This window comes from Bos indicus, chromosome 29 (genome assembly GCF_029378745.1).
Source record: "Bos indicus isolate NIAB-ARS_2022 breed Sahiwal x Tharparkar chromosome 29, NIAB-ARS_B.indTharparkar_mat_pri_1.0, whole genome shotgun sequence".
NCBI classification, from domain to species: Eukaryota; Metazoa; Chordata; class Mammalia; order Artiodactyla; family Bovidae; genus Bos; species Bos indicus.
In genome coordinates, this window is record NC_091788.1 from 42,976,348 (window position 1) to 42,995,725 (window position 19,378).

A 19,378-nucleotide genomic window follows, 5' to 3' on the forward strand; every position below is an offset into this window, starting at 1 on the left:
TCCCGGCAGAAGAGCCAGACCACAGATTGCAGGCCACCATCCTGGTGCCCGCCAAGGCCACCCCTCTGCTCTGTGCCACGCTTGCGTGAGCCTCCCAGGAGAATAAAGCCGCCACAACCTCCATGTGACAGAGGGGGACAGGGTGTCCTGACCTCTCCCAAGCTCTCCAAACACCCCCATCCTGGGCTGACGCTGTGCCCACTCATAGATACCTGGAACTACGTGGGGTTACCATGGGCCCACTGCCCTCACTCACTCACTCATTCAAGGGTAACGTGGCCCAGTGGACAGTACCCAGGATCTGGCTCAAGCTTCCTGGCTGGAGATTAGTCACCAGCTTTCCAGGCTGAAAAGCCACCCACCAGGTCATTGTTACGCTGATTATCCTGGTCAGCTGGACCAGGAGGGGACCATGGTCTGGGGCTGTGGGGCAGGAGGTTGGGCCAGGATGAGGGCAAAGTGCCAGGGGCAGGCCTGCCAGCCAGAGGGGAGGGAGCCTGCCTGGAGACAGGGGGATAGGCAAAATGACCCAAACAAGTCCCTTCCAGGCAAGGGTGAAACAGGGTCAGGAGACGAGGCATCCAGGCCCTATTTTTTTTAATCCCACCCTTGGGACAAATCTATGTGCAGCCAACAGATCCACATGCAAGGGTGAAGGAGGGACCCCCCCCTGGGGCTGTGGGGACCCCCCCTCTCAGAAGTCACTCCTCCTTCTCCAGGGTTAAAGCACATCACGGTATGGAATTAGTTATGGGCTCAGTCTCCAGCTTCACCACAAACAGGTGGAGAGAAATAAGGCTCTTCTCATCAAGGATGCCCCCCTGCAACGGGGCCCCCAGAGTACCTGTGGGAGCTCGCGAGGTGGGCAGGCGGGATGCCAGCTCTGGGGGCTCTCCAGGCTGGCTGTGGGGCTGAGAGGCGGCATTTGCATGGAGAGCCTCTGTGGCTCTGGAATGTATGCAGCTGCCTGGGTGTAATTCCTAAGGCGAGACGAATCTCCAGGCCACTTTTCTCAGCAGGAACAAGTCTTTCCTTCAAATCGATGGTGACACATTTTTAAACTCCGATATTAAGGAGGGAAAGATTTTGCCGGCCCCCTGGGGGCAACCCTTATTAGTCACTGGCTCATCTGAGAGAAATCACAGTGGCAGACCCAGTGGGCTTACGCGAGGCAAGAGGCCCAGAGGCCAGGCGACAAACTAGAGGGCAGAGGGCCCTCCCAAGTCGGGAGCAAAGCTGCGAGGGGGGGTGCACTTAGAGGCGGGGTCTGGAGCAAGGGGTGAAGCAGCCGTAGGCAAATAAAGAATAGCTGGTAAGGATGGCAGAGGCAGAGGAGAAAGTATGAGAAAGAGGCATGAAGCTGAAATATAAGCAGATTTCCAAGTTTAGAGTCACAGAACCAAAATCTTATTTCCCATTTTGCTATGGCTGCCAGGAAGCTCAAGGCCACTTTCCTTTTTAAAAAATGTATTTATTATTTATTTTTGGCGGTGCTAGGTCTTCACCGCTGCCCTTGTTGTACAACTTGTTGTACAACTTTCTCTAGTTGTAGCTAGCGGGGGCTACTCTTCATTGCCATGCACGGACTTCTCATTGCGGTGGATTCTCTTGTTGCAAACCTTGAGCTCTAGGGCACGCGGGCCTCAGCAGTTGTGGTGCATGGGCTTTAGTTGCTCTGCGGCATGTGGAATCTTCCCAGACCAGGGATCGAATCCGTGTTTCCTGCGTTGGCAGGTGGATTCTTAACCCCTGGACCACCAGGGAAGTTCACGGCCACTTTTCACACAGTAGAAATAGAGTTGTTACAAAGGCCTAGTTTTGAGGTGTCTTCTGGATGGGGCCAAGGTAAGTACCAGGAGCCAAGCTGCCCAAGCAGTCACCAAGAGCATAAAAAACAAGGGCAGGTATGAACCATGGGCCCTGGTTCGACCAGACACCAGCATTCCACGGGCTGAGCAGACCCGGGAACGAGGCAAGAGGCCAGCAGGTCAGACAGCACGTGCCAAGAGCATCCAGGCCAGAGGGTTCCAGGTGTGGCCAGGAGCACAGGGCACATTTCTATTAATGTCCAGGCCAGCATCCTCCTTGTCACTTCTTTTTATTCCTGTTTTAATGGTTCCCCGGTTTTATTATACCTGTTTTTCAGTGGAAATAGGTAGCTTAAACATTCTTAAAAAAATCAATTCCAGCTCAAACGCCTACTTGCTCGGCGGTAACAGGCACCATTTATTGAGTTCCAATGACTTGCCAGGCATTTGCATGCATCTCCATCTCCCAAACCACCTTCAGAGAAGGCGTCACTCTCCCGGGTTTACAGACGAGGAAACCGAGGCTCAGAGGGGAGGTGTATCCTGCTCAGGGTCAAAGGGGCTTGGAAGCGGCTGCAGCAGCCCTAGTCCCTGGCGTGTCCCCACTCCCACCCCCTGAGCCCCAGAGCCCAGCACCCTGCTCCACGAACCAAACGGGGCTCCCATCTGCCTTGTTAGGAGGGAGACTTGGCTGAGGCAAGGTCAAAGCCGGGGAGGCCGAGAGGTGGTCGGTGATCCACAGAGTTCGATCACCCCCCACCCCGGCCCTGCCTGCAACACTCTGGTCCCTTCTCTGCCAAACTCCAAGGCTTCAGCTGGAACCACCCCAGCTTCCCGTGACCTGTGAGCCTCACCAGCAGGTTCTCCGCTGGCTGCCAGGCTGGCCTTAACGCCTTTGACGGAGCTATAAAGCTCCCGTCGCAAATGTCAACTCTGGGCCATTTGCTCCGCAGATTTCAATGTTCCTGTTTCTCCTCAACAAGGCAGCTCTTGCTTCTCAAAAGGGATGTGGTGTTTGATGATGTTTAAACCTACGTGAAATACAGCCAGGCAGCGACAATGAAACATACGCGGGCCCCTGCCGGCAGGGGGACGGTTGACTGCCGGGCCTCTCTCTTCCCACACGCTCCGCAGCAGCCACTGCAGCTCAGCTCCTATTTTTATGGCAATTACAATGTCCGAAGAGGGGGAGGAAGCAGCAATGGGGAGGAGGAGGGTGGGCACCACTGTACAAGGACCACTTGTTGCCTTTGGGTGTGGGTGATCTGATGGGGATTCAATGAACCGAAGCAGGTGATGCCAGCCGGCCGTGTCCACCCCTTGCCGCCACCCTCTCGGGGCCACACAGGCCCACTGGGGCCACCCAGGTCCACAACCAAGTACGTGATCTCCCCCAGGGCTACAGCCCAAGCTGCTGGCTTCCAAGTCCTCGCTGGCTTCTGACACTTCCACAAGGACATAAGAAGCTGCAGTCCCTCACCTGCCTAGTACGTAAGGCAGAGGGAGCCCCCTCCATGGTTGTGCCCACTGGGCAGGCCTGCTTCCACCCAACAGCCCTCACCGAGATGCATCGTTAGTTCCCGTTCTTTTGTGTCCCCCCTGGGGACCTGCTGTGCACATATTCTCAGGCGCCCCCCCTCCACAGATGGGCACCAGCCATGTGCCAGCCCTGTCCACGGATGGAGACCTGGGGTCAGTGGGTCCTGCCGCTGCCCTCCAGGGGCTCCAGTCTAGTGGGTGGTACGGTGAGATGCTTCACTCATAAGAACAGTACTCAGCATTTACTGAGCCCTCCAGTGTGCAAGGCACTACAGATACCCACTCACTTTCTCCTCTTAATCTTCCCCTGGGGTGCACACTGGAAACAGACCTGGAGCAGCAGCACATGGGACCAGATTCTACCCCAGTCTACCGATATTTTGTGAGCAGCCTCCAAGGTCAGCCGTGCTGCACCTGTGGGGCCCTCCAGGCCTGTCCCCACCCCCACTAGGACAGCTGCGCCCTTTCTATAAGTGATGAATCAAGACTGTGGGGCTGGGGGGCGTGTAAGTTCCCTGGTGGTCCAGTGGTTGGGACTCCTTGCTTTCACTGACGGGGAGAGGGTTCGATTCCTGGTTGGGGAACTAAGATCCCACAGGCTGCTCGGTGTGGTCAAAAATAATAATAATAATAAGATTACAGGGAAAGGGAACCAGTGATGGGGTCACTGCTGCCAGCAGGGCCTGAGGAAACATCAGCACAAATAATTTACAAAGTAACTAAATGAGCCCCAAAGGTGAGCTTCTGAAATTCAAGAAGACCCCAAGGAGGAGAGAGGAGGGGAGCGCTGGTGGCTTCAGTTCTTCCAGCTCAGCGGAGTCCACCAAGTGCTAACAAGAGAGCTTCAGTCAACACCCCACCCCACCCCCAGGAAGGGGGACATCCCCCGGCTGGGGCTGTTGCCATGTGACACACACACCAGTCCTGACAAAAGCAGAGCAGAGGGGAGGGGGGCTAGCCCACCTGCCCTGCGTGCTCGTGGTCCGGAGACCCCAAATCCTTCCTGGCAGTCAGGAAGCGCCCTCCTCAGCTGCCTTGGGCCCAACAAGTGCTCAGCTCACCACAGGGAGGCCAGGAAGGTGCTCGTGCACAGCAGGCCCGGTTCCACGGAACCAGCCACCGCAGCGGGCACAGAGTTGGCACTTCCTGGGCTTCCTCTACCCCAGACGTCATCATGCTGAGTGCCCCCCATGAACTGTCTCCTTTCAAACTCACAACACTGGGTCCTGGAACACTTATATCCCCATTTCACAGAAAGAAAATTGAGGCTCAGAAAGGTGAAGGAGCTTGCCTGAAGCCACACAGCCAGTGCACAGTGCAGCCAGGACTCATGCCCAGGTCTCTCCAACTCCAACTGCATTGTCCTGAGTTGGAGACTCCAGAGCTGATGGGGCTATCTAGAGAGTGGGAGGTAAGGGGGCTGGGCGGGCGGGTGGCGCTGAATCCCTTGACTCTCTTCTAGGTCATACTCACTGTAAGGGCTGATGCTGAAGCTAAAGCTCCAATAATTTGGCCACCTGATTGCAAAGAGCCGACTCATTGGAAAAGAGCCTAATGCTGGGAAAGATTGAAGGCAAAAGGAGAAGGGGGTGACAGAGGATGAGATGGTTAGATAGCATCACTGACTTAATCAACATGAGTTTGAGCAAACTCTGGGAGATAGTAGAGGACAGAGGAGCCTGGCGTGCTACAGTCTATGGGGTCATAAAGAATCAGACACAACTCAGCAACTGAATAACAACATATCCTAAAGGCCACCCCAAGTTGGGACCAGGCCAGGTCTCACCCAGGAGCCCCCAAAGTCAGACTCTGACATGTGTGTGAGCCCACCCTAGGGGTCTGGTGAAAGGGCGAAAGTGTTAGTTGCTCAGTCATATCCGACTCTGCGACTCCATGGACTGTAACCTGCCAGGGTCTCCTGTCCATGGGATTTGATGGCTTACAGTGAACAGTGTGGGATTCCTAATCTCTGAAGAAGAAGATCTGGCTTCAGGACCAGGGACCAACTCTTGATCACTCAAGAGCTTCTGTGTAGCAGAGTTTTATTAAAGTAAAAAAGGGACACAGAAAGCTTCTGACATAGACATCAGAAGGGGGATGGAGAGTGCTCCCCTTGGTAGTTTCAGCAAGCTGTTTTACGTCTGTTAGAAAGCTATTAATCAGATGACAGAGACCCCTCAAGGCTGAGGGAGTTTCCCCGGCCCCTCTCCCACAGTTCGCATTTTTAAGATAGGATGGAATGAGGTGTGTCAACCCCAGCCATTAAACAATTGATATGAATACTGGTTTGTGGAGCTATTATCAGCCCAAGGTTTGAGAAAAGGAAAACAGTCTTAGGTGGAACCATTTTGAAGAAAGGCAAATTCCAAAGCAAATACACAGTTTCATTAACATAGCTTAAGAAAAACATTTCCATAAGAAAAAAAAACCTTAGCTCAAGGTTTGAGAAAAGTTAAGTTCAGGTGGAACCAGGTGTCGTCATAGCAACACAATTTTAAGAGACACTTGCAGCCTATTTCCTCCGTTTGGAGACCCTTGGCCTTCCTGCCTGTTACCCTCTCAGATTCTCTAGGCAAGAATACTGGAGTGGGTTGCCATTCTCTTCTCCGAGGGACCTTCTCGACCCAGGGATCGAACCCGAGTCTCCTGCACTGTAGGCAGATTCTTTACCATCTGAGCCACCAGGGAAGCCCAGCGGTCTAGGGAAAACAGATTCATCTCAACACTCCCGCAAACAGCACTGTCTGCAGAGCTGCCTGTTGAGAGACAGGGAAGGGGCCCCCAGTTTCCAGAGGGATCTCTGGCTCTCAGAGCCCCTTCACCTCCTAGGGACACAGGGCACCCATGCGTTAAATGGCAGGCAAGCCACAGCCTCCTGGGGAGGCCCGAAGCCGACCAGGCAGCCCTTTGCCAAGGCGCTGGTGGATCATTCCGGGAGAGCGAGCCAAGGCCTGCAGATCCAGCCCTTTTCATGCCTGGCCAATTTAATGGTCCCCATTAATTTCAAAACACACACATTCCCACAAGCTCCGGCCTCCTCAGCTCAGTGCCCGGGGTGGAGAGCATGCTGGGGACACAGACGGGCACACAGGTGTGGGTGAGGCTGGGTGTCCTCAAGGACAAGAGGAGCCGGGAGGAAGTGGCTCGGGGCCCCTCGGAGTGGGTGGTGGGCGGCGGAGCCCTGCCCCTCCCCACCCCCCCACCCCCGTTTCCTGACCAATTGCTCCTGGTGATGGGGAGAAAGAGACACAGGAGGAAGGGCATGCTAGAGAGTGACCCTGAGCAGGTCACTGTCCCTCTCTGGGTTTCCCTATGACACTGCGACTGTCTTGGCAGCAGGCCAAGGTCACTGAGCCTCACACTGAGCCAGGAACCTCACCAGCAGCGTCCTCATCTACACGAGGCTTTAGTCCCTTCCCGCCCTGACTTCTGCGACCAGAGGGGCGGCGTAGGGCCTGGGCTGGGGCAGCTGACGTCCCAGCGACCCAGGGGGGAATCACTGGTTCATCTGGTCCCTCCTGCCCTCACGCCAACTCTCAAGGACGTGTGATCACTCATTCATTCAACAAACGTTTACTGAGTCTCAGGACAAAGGGTCAACCGGTCCAAGGTCCACAGCTCACCATCACGTTCCCTCTGGAAGGACAGGAACAATCTGACCGTCAAAGGGAAACTTGGCAGAAGAGCTTGGGGGGAAAGGACCTGCCGGGATCCTCAAGTCCCGCCCGTTGGCCAGAGCTCGACTCACTGGACCAGGCCCCACGAGCCCTCGAGGGAATCTCAATAATTCAGCAGAGATCCATCATTTATGAATTTACGTAACCGCTTCTCGACCTTGTGGAAACGAGCCGTCTCCTCCTGCAGTGGTGGAAATCAGGCCTTGGCACTGTCTCCGGTGTCCTGGGCTTTCTAATGTGGGAGAGGGGGCTACCTGCAGCCCACGCCTCTCTGTGGGCCACTCGGCCCCTCACCCCCAGACTGGACCCAAAGGGAGCTTCTGAAAATGCAAGTTCAATGACGTCCCTCTCAAACCCCAAGATCGAAAGATGAGGGTTCTTCCTGGCTCGGCCTTTTTACCAAGCACTGCACCCCTTGCGTGCCTCAGTCTCCTCGTCTGTAAGCTGGGGGAACACGAGTACCAGCCTCAGAAACGAGATGATACGTGCAGTGTGGGGGCAGCCCCTGGCCCAGGGGGAACAGGCAAAGGCACCCTGCCCCCAGCCCAGAAGCAGGGCTCGGTGGGGGGTGCTCGGGGCAGGCACTGGGCCAGAGGACAGGAAAGCCACAGGAGTTGCAGCCCACCACAAGGCCTCGCGGGGCCAATGAACCTGGACCCTTCTTTTCTGCATTGACCACCCACCATGCCCCATTTCCGCCCCACTTCTCTATGTCCCTGCAGGGAGGACAGATGACAACACACCCAACCTGGGGACTCAGATTTTTAAACCAGAAAAGAAAAAGGGACAAAGAGAAGGTAGTCCCAGCTACTCTTTAAAAAGGTGTGTGTGGGGGGAAGCATTTCCTGGAGGCTCTGGAGTCCGGCAAACCTCCCCATCTGTGCCACTACTGTTTAACTGTGTGGCATCAGGCAAGTGGCTTCAAGTCTCTGAACCTCAGTTTCTCATCAACACCATGGGGCTGATATAATAAGACCAAGAGGCCAGGAGAGGTAGCATGGGGTGTGGATATACCAGAGAGAGAAACCCTCAGCTCAGAACCCACCGTGGCTTATTCCTAGCCCCCAGAGTTTCCCCTGAGTCCCACCTCCTCACCCCTCCCTGCAAGCGCTCTCCCTTTCTCCCCTTGTTATATCCTTGTCTGACTTCTGACTCAGATCCCCACTTCTCAGCTCAAGCGCTGCCTCCTCCAGGCAGCCTTCCAGATTCCCTCCCACCCCTGCAGGTGTGACTCCCATCCCTCAGACACTCTACTGTCTGTTTCCATTCCATTCGCATGTTTCACTCTGCATTTGAGGATTGAGATTGAGTCTTTCGTAGCCCAGGGCTTACCCCAGTGCCTGGTACACGACAGGCCTGCCATGTCTGTCTGCTGAACGAATGAATGAAAAGCTACACAGGAGTTCAAATTCCAACTCGTTCACCTGCCCAGCTAGGGCATGTTATCTCGTCCTCTGAGCCTCAGTTTGATCACTGAAGATGGGGATCATCCCCTGCTTTGTGGGGATGCCATGCGGTCAGCATGGAGGGTGAGGCCCGTCTCACCTACGCTCCCCAGGGACCAGGGCCCAGTGAGGTCTCCAAGGCTCACAGGTTCCTGCCTGCCCTCCATGCCCGCCGCAGGGAAGTTGCTGCTGAAGGCAGGCGGCTGCAGAGGCCCGGCCGGCCGGCAAGCCTCAGCAAACACATTTAAATCTGAAGTGACAGATAAAGCGATTTACGGCGACAGTTTAGCGTCAGATCACTTCCCACAAGGCAGTCGGCGTCCCTCGGCCCCCCTGCTTGCTAGTCCATCAAGGCGGTCTCTAAATCACTGGCTCAGAGCGGTGGCCCAGGGACAGCCGGGGGCCGGGCTCCTCTGGGCCCTCCAGACAGCAGCAGGAATGAAGGGAGGGCTCTGGCTGGCTTGGGGGGAGGAGGGTGACGGAAGCAGCTGGCAGATTCTCACAAATCAAAGCCCCAAGACTTAAGGAAACAGAGCACCACTTCATGCCTTATTTTAAATAAATAAGCAGCTTAAAAACCTCCCAGAGCGGCCAGCTTGTCGCTCTGAAACATGGCTTCCCACCCGTTCCGCAGGGCCCGGGCCCGTGCGCCTGGGCCCCTCAAAGGCTCCCCTGACCCCCTGCGCCTCCCGCCACCTCCTTGCAGAATTAATTGGTCCCTGAGGCGACGCGTGGCGCTCTGTTCAGACCGCGCTTCCACTGCTTTGTCACATTATATTCTACTTAGTTGCTCTCACGCTGACTTTCCAATACTAATTTACGGGGGCCTCGCTACGTGCCAGGCCCTTGGCCCAGGGCCGGATGGGCCTGAGTGCATGTCACCCTCTGCCCCACTCTCTGGGGCGGGGCCAACGACGCTCCATTTTCCAGATGGGGAAATAGAGGCTTGGAGATGCCGGACCGGAGGCCGCAGCATGGCTGACTGGAAAGTTACGATTCCCAGCTAGCTCCTGGCCTCTGTGCCCACGGCCCTGGCACACCAGCCTGAGACAGCTGGGCAGTGTCTGGGGACACTCGGTCCCATCATGTCCTGAAGGCCAAAGCTAGCAATCGGACCCTGTAAGGACCCAGAAGAGGGGTCTTCCTGTGTGACAGGACACTTCCTGCCTGAGACTCGGCTGTCTGTCAGGAAGTAGGGGCCCACAAGCACGGGCTTGGTTTGCTGGGAACTTCAAGGGCATGGAAGGGACCCTCTCAAGGTCACGCTGCCTCCTCTCACAGTGCTCTCCCATCTCGTGGCAAAGGGAAGACATGAACACTCCAGAAGCTGATGCACCTCACCCCCCGGGGGGGATCCCCCAGACCTGAGCTTTCTCCGGAGGAGATGCCAGCCTGGTTCTCCCCACACGCGGGGAGAGACGTGGACCAAGCTGGAGAGGCAGGCGCTGCCCCGGAGAATGGGGGCTTCAGGAGCTCTCTGGCTTATCTGGGCAGCGTGGCAGCCCAATATAATTAAGATGGATGCCGTGTGCCCCCGTGGGCGGGAGCCACGGCCAGAGCAGATGGCCGGAGCCCCAGACTCTCTCCAGGCTCTGCCTGAGCAAGTGGCCTCGGCCAGCAGCCACTGGGGCAAGTCCCAGGAGGGCCTGGGGGCCTGCACTGCACTTGGCGGGGTTGAGGGGCTTTGGTCCCATCCCCTGGGACCTCATGCCCTGCCACCGGCCAGGCACATACCCTTCTACCCAGCCCCAGCCCCCTCCATCTACCACATAACACAACAGTGTGATACACACAACAAACCACACACGCGCATCCACTGTCACAGGCACACACACAGCACACACACCCCAATCACACATCACACACCAGCAGAGCGGAGTAAAGACCAGTCCTGGACTTGAGATGCCAGGGGAACGTTTGGGAAACAGTCTGAGTCTCCAAAGTCCTGAGAGAGGCCGGGGGTGGAGTCCCTCTGTGGGGAGGGCAGGAGTAAAGAGGGCAGGCAGGGAGGACACCCAGGGTTCCCCCTAGGGATGGGCTGGAGACCCCCCCCCCAGCCCCAGCTCTTCACGATGGAGGCGGCTCCGGGGGTGCGGACCCCTTTCTCTCACAGGCCCTTTCCATAGCCCTGCAGGCCTCCCCCTCCACGGTCCCCGCAGCTGGAGCCAGGCCCAGGCAGGATGGCATCTTCCCCACCCTTCCCCATCTGGCCCCGGGGACGAGGAAAGACGCCCCCCACCATACCCCCACCCCCACAAAAAATTCAGAAGCTCCACAGCAAACCTCAAGCCCCCAGCCCTGTCCGACCCACACAGCTCCCCATGGGCCACCGATCCCAGCCGGGTCAACGCTGCCCTTGACTTCAAAAATAAAAATTTAAAAATTCCCACCCAGAGATAATTGCTGGGCTCCTTTTGCTCATTGTGGCGGCTCGGCGGTCGGCGCTGAGAAGCAATTATTCACGGCTAATGAGTATAATCAAGTCAAATAGAATTTAATGGACACGTATTCTCTTCCTGCTTGAAACTTTACATATGAATTAAGCACATATGGGTTTCACGAGGCACAGACCAGATTTATGCAGCCCCGAAAAGCCCCGCGTTGCCGCGACTTTTATTCCGCTAATAAACACGCTGATTTACGGGCTCTGGAGGGCGCGGGAACCGCGATCTCTGCTGCCCCCTGGTGGGCGGCGGCCGCAGGCTGAGCCAAGGCTCAGGGAGGACGCTGGAGGGTCCCCAAACTACCAAGGACCCCTGAGATCCGATCAGAGCCAAGGCCACTCAAACACCTGGCCGGGAAGACCTGGAGGGAGGGTCTTCAGGGGATGCCGGCTCTATGTGGAAGCTCTGCTGCGTGAGCATCACAGTTCATGAGGGTCAGCTCCTAACAGGGTTCCCACTACCTACCCCATCATGCAAGCCCAGGAAAGTCCACAGAGAAGGCGAGTCCCCAGACAGGTGTGGCAAACACTGCCGGCCCCCAGTTCTGGAGAATCAAATGAAGCCAGGGCCAAAGTGCTTTCCAGAGGGCACGAGAGGCCGATAGAGCCGCTGCCCTCTGAGTCTGGCCAGGCACGGGGGTGCTCGGGAAGAGCCATTAATTCCTACACCCTCGAGCAGACTCCAGAGCCCCCAGCCTGCTCTATCTGCCTCCCGCCAACACCCTGCCTTGGTTCCCACACCCTCCCTCCCGCCACCAACCATCCACCTGGCTGTGAAGGAGGTGACAAGATGTCCCACGCTTCCCTCTGGCTGCTTTGCAGCTCAGAAAGAAGGGCATGGTGTTGGCCAAAAAGTTCACTCGGGCTTTTCCATAAGATGTTAAGGAAAAACTCAAAGTTTTTGGCCAACCTACCTGAGCAAACTCCGGGAGGCAGTGAAGGACACGGAAGCCTGGCATGCTGCAGTCCATGGGGTCGCAAAGAGTCGGACACGACATAGTGACGGAACCAGAACATCAGCGGGGCACCTCGCACACCCTTGCCAGTGACTGCAGGGCCAAGGGCACCAGGAAGGGCAGCCTCACAGTGCTGTGGCACTGTCCCCTCAGCCGGGGCCCCACGGCTTGGTCTTCCACCCCAGACCAGCCCTCCAGGGTCCAGGCAGCAAAAAGACCCTTCTCCTCTGGGCCACTATGACCTGTCTTAGCCCTGAGCCCTCACATGGAGGCCTCCCTGCACCCACCATCCAAGTGGCCCGAGAGAAACACGAGAGCAGAAATCCCACCTGCTCTGCTCCGAGTCAGAACTCCTGCCTTCCCGTGACTGGTCACCTGTGCCCTGAGACAGGCGATGTGGGGGGAAGGAACACCCCTGTGGCCATACAGGTCTGCGAACACCAGCGAGGAGACGCACTCGCAATGCCACTGCCGGAAGGACAGCCCCAGCCACTGACACGCAGGCGCCGAGGGGCCAAGCTGCCCCTCTCCCCAGGTCTCTCCAGCCCTGTCACTTAGCCAGTGCAGCATGGGCACCACCCAGAACCAGTCACTCCGCCACTCCACACCCCGGGCAGCTCTGGGGTCCGCCAATGGCTGCAAGCCCAAGGGTGAGACAAAGGAGATTCGAGACCCTCCTGGGGTGCCCGAGACTGCGCAGCTGGGCCGGGGGGGCTCACACAGCAGAGGTTCCCTGTGAATCGAAGTCCAGACAAGAGGGTCCGCCCAGGTCTGCGAACCTTTCTCTAACAAGGAGGCTCCTTCCTGTGCCGCCTGTGCCACAGTGGGGGGAGGGGAGTACAGATCCCACTTGCCCTTGTCCCCTGAACCATGTGAGTACCCGCTGGACTTGACCGTCCCCTGACACCCCACTCCTGACCTCGGCCAGACAACCACCACCTGGAAGGATTACAACCACCTTTCTCCTGCTCCCGAGAAGGGAGAGAAACAGCAGACTCCTCAACACATCACAAGAAATGGCCAAGCCAGCAAGATGCTGCAGGGAGCCAAGCATGGGCACAGGGCCTCTGCCCCCTACCCTTCCCCCGACACGCTCCCCGACGTGCTCCCTCGCCCGCCCCCCGTTCAGAGCGGGGCCGGGTGGGCAGGAGGCGGAGGAAGAAAAGCAGTGCTCGGGGCCATCTGCAGCCCCCGAGGTCGGACCACCCCCTCTGGCCTCTGCCTTCCTGGCAGGGCCGCCCTGCGCGATTCCAGCCCAACTCTCTCCCTTCCCGGCTGCTAATGGGTCTCAGAGCTTCGAGGCAGCTCAGCCAAGGCATCCCTGACACGGCAGGTCAGGCTTTCCACGGGGAGAGGCATCCGCGGCGCCAGCGGGCCACCCTCAAGTGGCAACCAGAGCCTCACTGGAGCCAGGTGGCGTCCGAGCAGGCCTGGCACAGGGACGAGGCGGCCGCCGGGGTCTCGGACTCAGGCCCGGCCCAAAGGCCCCACTCACCGGCATTGACGATGGCATCCACCTCCAGCTTGGTGATGTCACCTCGGAACAGGGAGATCTTCTCGTTGAGCTGCTTGTCCTTCTTGTACTTGGGCTCCTCCACCTTCACGGTCACCCCTGGAACAAGCAGAGGCCGAGGGGTGGTCACGGGGAGGCCCCCATGGTGGAGCGAGCCACCAGGGTCCCTGGTCAGGCAAACCCCCATCAACCGCCCTCTGCCTCCAAAGGCAGGGTGCCTCACAGGGACCGATGACCCGATTGAGGACAGCTCACACTGACCAAGCGCCTACTCCTGTGTGCAGCACACACTCATTTCCTTGAATCTTCACAGCAATGCTACACACAGGTAGAGAAGCCTTGCCATCCATCCCCGTTTTACACACTGGGTCACCCAGACCTAACGCTTCCCAGGTGGCTCAGTGGCAAAGAATCTGCCTGCCAATGCAGGAGAGGAGGGTTCAATCCCTGGGTCGGGAAGATCCACTGGAGAGGGAAATGGCAACCCACTCCAGTATTCTTGTCTGGACAACCCCATGGACAGAGGAGCCATGGACTGCTGGGCTATAACCCATGGGGTCGCAAAAGAGTCGGACACGACTTAGCAGCTAAACAACAACAAACACCTGAGACTTGGGAGCACTACGTGACTTGGCCCGGGTTCCCGGTCACCAGCTCTGCAACGTGCAGGGCTGAGGTCCTCATGAGGACGCTGACCCGCAGGCCACTGCACCAGGCCGGCAAATCCCGGCTCTAGCAGCCATGGCATCACGCGTCTAAGGCTCAGTTTCCCAATGACATAACGGGGATAAAAGCCAAACCAAGGACTTCCCTGGGGCTCCGGTGGCTAAGACGCCACACATCCAGTGCAGGGGGCCCAGGTTCGATCCCTAATCAGGGAACTAGATCTCGAATGCTGCAACTAAGATTCTGCACTAAAGCCAAAACCAAAGCTCCCTCAGGCCGCAACGAAGACCTGGTGCAGCCAAACAAATAAATATTTTTTTAAGAAAGAAAGAAATCATTTTTCAACAAACTACCAAACCTACCTCAGGCTGTGTTAATAATGAAAAGAGGTGACGCTTCAAAGTGCCCGGTGCAGAGCAAGCACTCATAAATGCCGCCACCCTTCCTCTCTTTGGCCTTGTCTGGACAATTCTCCCCAGACAAGGGTCTGCAGGGACCACACCACACTCAGCCAGCTGGGTCCCCAGATCAGGGCCTACCTTTCGCCGTCTCCTTCCACGTCGGGATCTTCTTCAGCCTGACGAAGTCCCGGCAGAAGTAATGTTCCTCCCGTTGCTTGTCACTCAGGCCCTTCAGAAACGCTGCAGCGGGATGGGGCGGGACAGTCAGGCGGGTGGGGAGGGGAGCAGCCCAGGGGCCCCCCCCCACCGCCCACAGGTCTCCTGTCTGCCGTCCAGAGAAGGCTCGCTTTGTCCAAGGATGCAAAGCAGCCCTGTGCATTCACCCTTCCGCAAGCTCAAGGGGAGGGCATGCGGAAGGAGGGTCCCCTGGAAGAGCTTGCCCCACCCCCTTTGTTAGGAAGGGAAATTGAGGCTCATGGAGGTGGAGGGTGTCTCTCAGGGGTTCAGAATTAAACTCTCCCAATTGACAGCTGCTTCCACACCTCTGAGCCCCTAGTATCCTCATGTATAGAATGGGGATTAAGACAGCCCTTGCAGAGTGATTTCAAGCTTACTCATACATGCTAAGGCCAGGCAGGTTGGTGGCACTGAATCAGTTACATCATCAATCAGTTACATCATCATCGCTGTTATGTGTAGGCAGCGGGACACAGGGAACCAGGACAACCGTCCTCCTCACAGGCCGGCAGAACCAAGTAGGTGTGGTACCTGTTTGCGGCACGGCCCCTGCATTGCCAGAAGGCTCCCTACCCACAGATGCCCCGCTGGGGTGTCCCCCTGTTTGACTCAAGGGCATGGCTGGAATCGTCCCCATTTTACAGATGAGCAAATGGTCCCAGGAAGGTTAGGAGGCCACCTGTAGTCAGACGGCTAGTGATTTGAGTGGGAAGCTAGGCCCTCCTCATCCACTCACAGACTCTGGGTCCACCCAGGCTGGTTCCCCTTGCTGGGCCTGGTCTTCCCTTTGGGCCACACCAGGCAGGGGAGCGGAGGTCCAGGCTTGCAGCTCGTGGGCTCCCCCTGCCGGCCCGAGGCCACCAGGGCAGCCGGGCTCAGTCAACCCGCTCCCCTCCACCACTCCATCCAGGCTCTGCCTCTCCCTGGCAGTCTGAACACACATCAGTCGGTTAACAGGTTTCTACTGAGCTCCCACCATGCACCAGGCTTCCGAGGTGGCGCCAGCGGTAAAGAACCCAATGCAGGAGACATAAGAGACAGGTTTGATCCCTGGGTCGGAAAGATCCCCTGGAGAAGGAAATGGCAACCCACTCCAGTATTCATGCCAGGAGAATCCCATGGACAGAGGAGCCTGGTGGGCTACAGTCCACGGGGTCACAAAGAGTCGGATCTGACTGAAGCAGCTTAGCACGCACACACGAACCACGCTGGGAGGCAAGGTGAGGTCTGGGGCCTGACCGAGCAGAGAGGAGGCCGGACCAGCCTCCTGGAAGAAGTACCCCCAATGTGTCCGGTCTGCCCCAGGAGCGGCAAATCACTGGAGAAAACTCCTACCAACTTAGCAGAGGCTCCCTCTAAACTCTCCATCTCCCCCAGGTGGCCAAGGCAGCTGCTGCTTTGGAAGTGAGTCCCTCCTCCCCCTTCTCCCTCTCCAAGCCTCCTCCACTCTTCCTCCCAGTCAGACAGCTATGGGGTGCTGCCTCCCCCCACACACATACACCTGCCCACATCGCGTTCTCCCTCTCTCGGGTCAGTGGGCACAAAGGTCCATCCTCCCAGCCGATGCTGCCCAGCTCACCTCCCAAGGACTCCTCTTGCGCTCCCCCTCCACCAGGCTGCCCTCAAACACCTTCTCCTGTACCCGCTCTACGAAAACAGAACCCTCCCTCGACCCCGCATGCCACGCACTATAGCTGTGGCCTCCTCTCTCTGCCGCTCTCCTCCACCGCCTAAGTTCTGTCTCCACGTCTTCCTCCCCCCAGCCCCACCTCTCTGTCAAGGCCAAGGTCAGAGGCACCATGCTGGCCGCCTGAACTCACTCAGTGGCCCTTTCTGGACTCCCTTGTGTGCTCAGCACCCCAGACCCCTCCTTCCCTCTCTGGACCCCGCCTCCTGGCCCCAGGCCGCTCCCTGGCCCTCCACAGCCTCCTTGTGGCCTCCCTTCTTCCTTAATCCACACCCTCTTTTCTTTTAAAGATTTTTTTTTCTTATGTAGACCATGTTTAAAGTCTCTTTTGAGTTTGTTACAATATCCTTTCTGGCTTTTTTGAAAAACGTTTTTGCTTTCTGGCCCTAGGGAATGTGAGATCTCAGCTCAAGGGTGGAACCCACACCCCCCCCACCCCCCACACACCCCCCCCACCCCCCACACCCTCCCTGCACTGGAAGGCAGTGCCAGCCACTGGACCACCAGGGAAGTCTCTCTCCCACGGTCTTCACGTCAGTTCCATGCATCCCAAATCCCGGGTGCACCCCCAGCTTCTCATCTCTTCTGAGCAACTGCCCCCCAAGGCCTGCATCCTGCTCTCATCCCCAAACTCTCTGCGTGCAGAACTGAACCTGGGACCCCTCCGTCCTTCCTACCTTCTCAGTGGGTGGCCCCAGACTTTGCTGGGGCCCCCAACCAGGGGTCTTTCCTTTCTCTTCCATCCCCCTTCTATCCATCTGCAGACTGTCAGATTTATCCCCACAACACCACGGAAGCCAGGCCTTCTGCTTATCCCCTCCAGGGCCAAGCCTCCATCATTAACTGCTCCCTAGCAGCAGCAACAGCAGTGCCCTCCGAAAGCCCCCACTCCCAGCTGACTCCCGGTGCCCACCCTGACACAGCAGCCCAGAGATCTCAGTCAGAAGTCTCTTGGTGCAAAGCTCAGCTCAAACTCCAGGTGCTTACCCATGCTTGGAGAGCCTGCCTCTTTCCGCAACCTCCTCCCATGCTACCCTCCCTACCGCACTTCAACCCTGAGCCTTCCATCCCCCAGCAGCCACGCTGTTGCCTGCCTCAGGGCCTTTGCGCCTGCTGTGCCTCCCGCCTGGTCTTCCTTTACTGCCCCCTCCTCGTGGCCCTCCCCCTCCCCAGAATAGCTGCCTGCCCTACCATCTGTGTTCTGCTTGACCCTGGCCGTATGTGGACCGGTCGTATTTATGCTGGATTCCCAGCACTGGGCACAGCATAGGGCACATGTGAGGGTCCCTGGGGTGAATCAATGAACCAAGGATCTGAGACCTGAAGGCTGAGGGCAAGTTTGCTGAAAGGACAGGGTCTTCTGGGAGGAAGGAGCAGCACGTTCAAAAGCCTTGATGTAGGAGAGAGCCTTTGCGTGGGGAATGGAGCGAGATCTAGAGCAGCTGGACTGGAGAGCAAAAGCTAGGCTCTGGGTGCCTCCCCAGCTTGTCCGAGGCCCGCGCTGGCCCAGGGCCCAGCCGTGCGGGGGTTTCCACTCCGCTCTTGCTCCTCGGCCCCCCAGGTTTGGGTTCATGCCCTCCGACTGTCGTGTTCATGCGCAAGGCGCTCACCCTCCCCACCTCAGTTTTCTCATCTCTAGAACAGGGGTGAGGAAGGCCCTCCCCAGCACCCGAGCTTGCTATGAGCGAGAAGGTGGCTGTGAAAACGAAGAGGAAGCTGTCGGGCGCCATCCAGACATCAGACACACTCACTCCTTCCTGGGGGTGAGATCTGCTGCTGCTGCTCAGTCGCTAAGTCCTGTCTGACTCCTTGCGACCCCGTGGACTGAAGCCCGCCAGGCTCCTCTGTCCACGGACTTCTCAGGCAAGAATACTGGAGTGGGTTGCCATTCCCTTCTCCAGGGGACCTCCCTGACCCAGGGATCGAAGCCAAGTCTCCTGCATTGCAGGCAGATTCTTTACCATCTGAGCCACAGGAAAGCCCTTTTAAGTTCTTTGGGTCCCCATATTTGTCATCTTGCACAACTGTGACCAAAGTCCCCCTCTGAGGTCTCAGGGTACTCGAGTACCAGTACTCACAGCCGGCTGGACTGTGGCCAACGAAAGCCCATGCTGTGACACCGGAGGGTCTGGTCCAAGGCGACCCCACAGGACTCCCATAGCGGAGTTCCTCCAGCTGGGGCAGCCTCAGGCACCCAGAGATGGCTCATGTCCCCTAGCAGACACCAATTGGCAGAGACCACCACCTTGCTCTACAAAAGCAGCTGAGCAATTGGCCCTGGTCACAGGCAAGCAGAAGGAACCCAGGGCAGGAGCTGGCCCAGGGCTCTGTCCTGCACTGTCACCCCCAGGACCCGGGGCCTGCTCTGAGTGACTCCCAGCCCCCACAGCCCCCCTTCTCTCCAGCAAAGACCAAAACACAGCTCTACTTCCCAGAGACAGCCAATGAAGACTGCCAGAGCTGCCTGCGTGGCCACCAGCGGTCTAGGTGCCAGCCCTGGGGACACCTGTCAGCCTGCCCTTCCGGTCTGTGGTCCCCAAGTGCATACCTCCTAGGGCCGGTGTGCGGGGTGCCAAGTCCTCGTACATCTCCAGAGCAAAGTGGCGACCCGGAAGAGCTACAGGCGGTGCTAGTCTGATTTATGGGAGAGGAGAAACCAGCTGAGGACCCGAGCACTGTCTTTAGGGCCTCAGCTTCACCTGCCAGGGGGGCTGCCCCCAGGCTCCCTCAACTTGCTCCAGGAGGAGAGGCAGGACCCTAGGGTGGGCATGCGCCCCACGCATGTCTTTTTTTTAATATATATTTTTATTTATTTGGCTGTGCTGGGTCTTTGTTGTGGCATGTGGGATCTAATTCCCTGCCCAAAGATCGAACCCAGGTCCCCTGCATTGGGAGCGAGAAGTCTTACCCACTGGGCCACCAGAGAAGTCCCACCCCACGCATTTCTGACACGCACTACCTCCCTCTGCCAGAAGCACAGGTGCAGACTTAAAGCACAAGTGAGTT

At 57.7% G+C, this 19,378-nt stretch overlaps 1 protein-coding gene across 1 annotated transcript in view; it reads right to left on the minus strand.

Moving 5' to 3' along the window:
• MACROD1 (mono-ADP ribosylhydrolase 1) overlaps positions 1–19,378 on the minus strand; it is a 155,008-nt gene that overhangs the window by 129,768 nt on the left and 5,862 nt on the right. The window contains exons 2-3 of the mRNA XM_019954711.2: positions 14,587–14,688; positions 13,364–13,480 (exon numbers count right to left, since the gene is read on the minus strand). Of these exons, the coding sequence (XP_019810270.2) occupies positions 13,364–13,480; positions 14,587–14,688 (219 nt within the window). The remainder of the gene's footprint in view (positions 1–13,363; positions 13,481–14,586; positions 14,689–19,378) is intronic.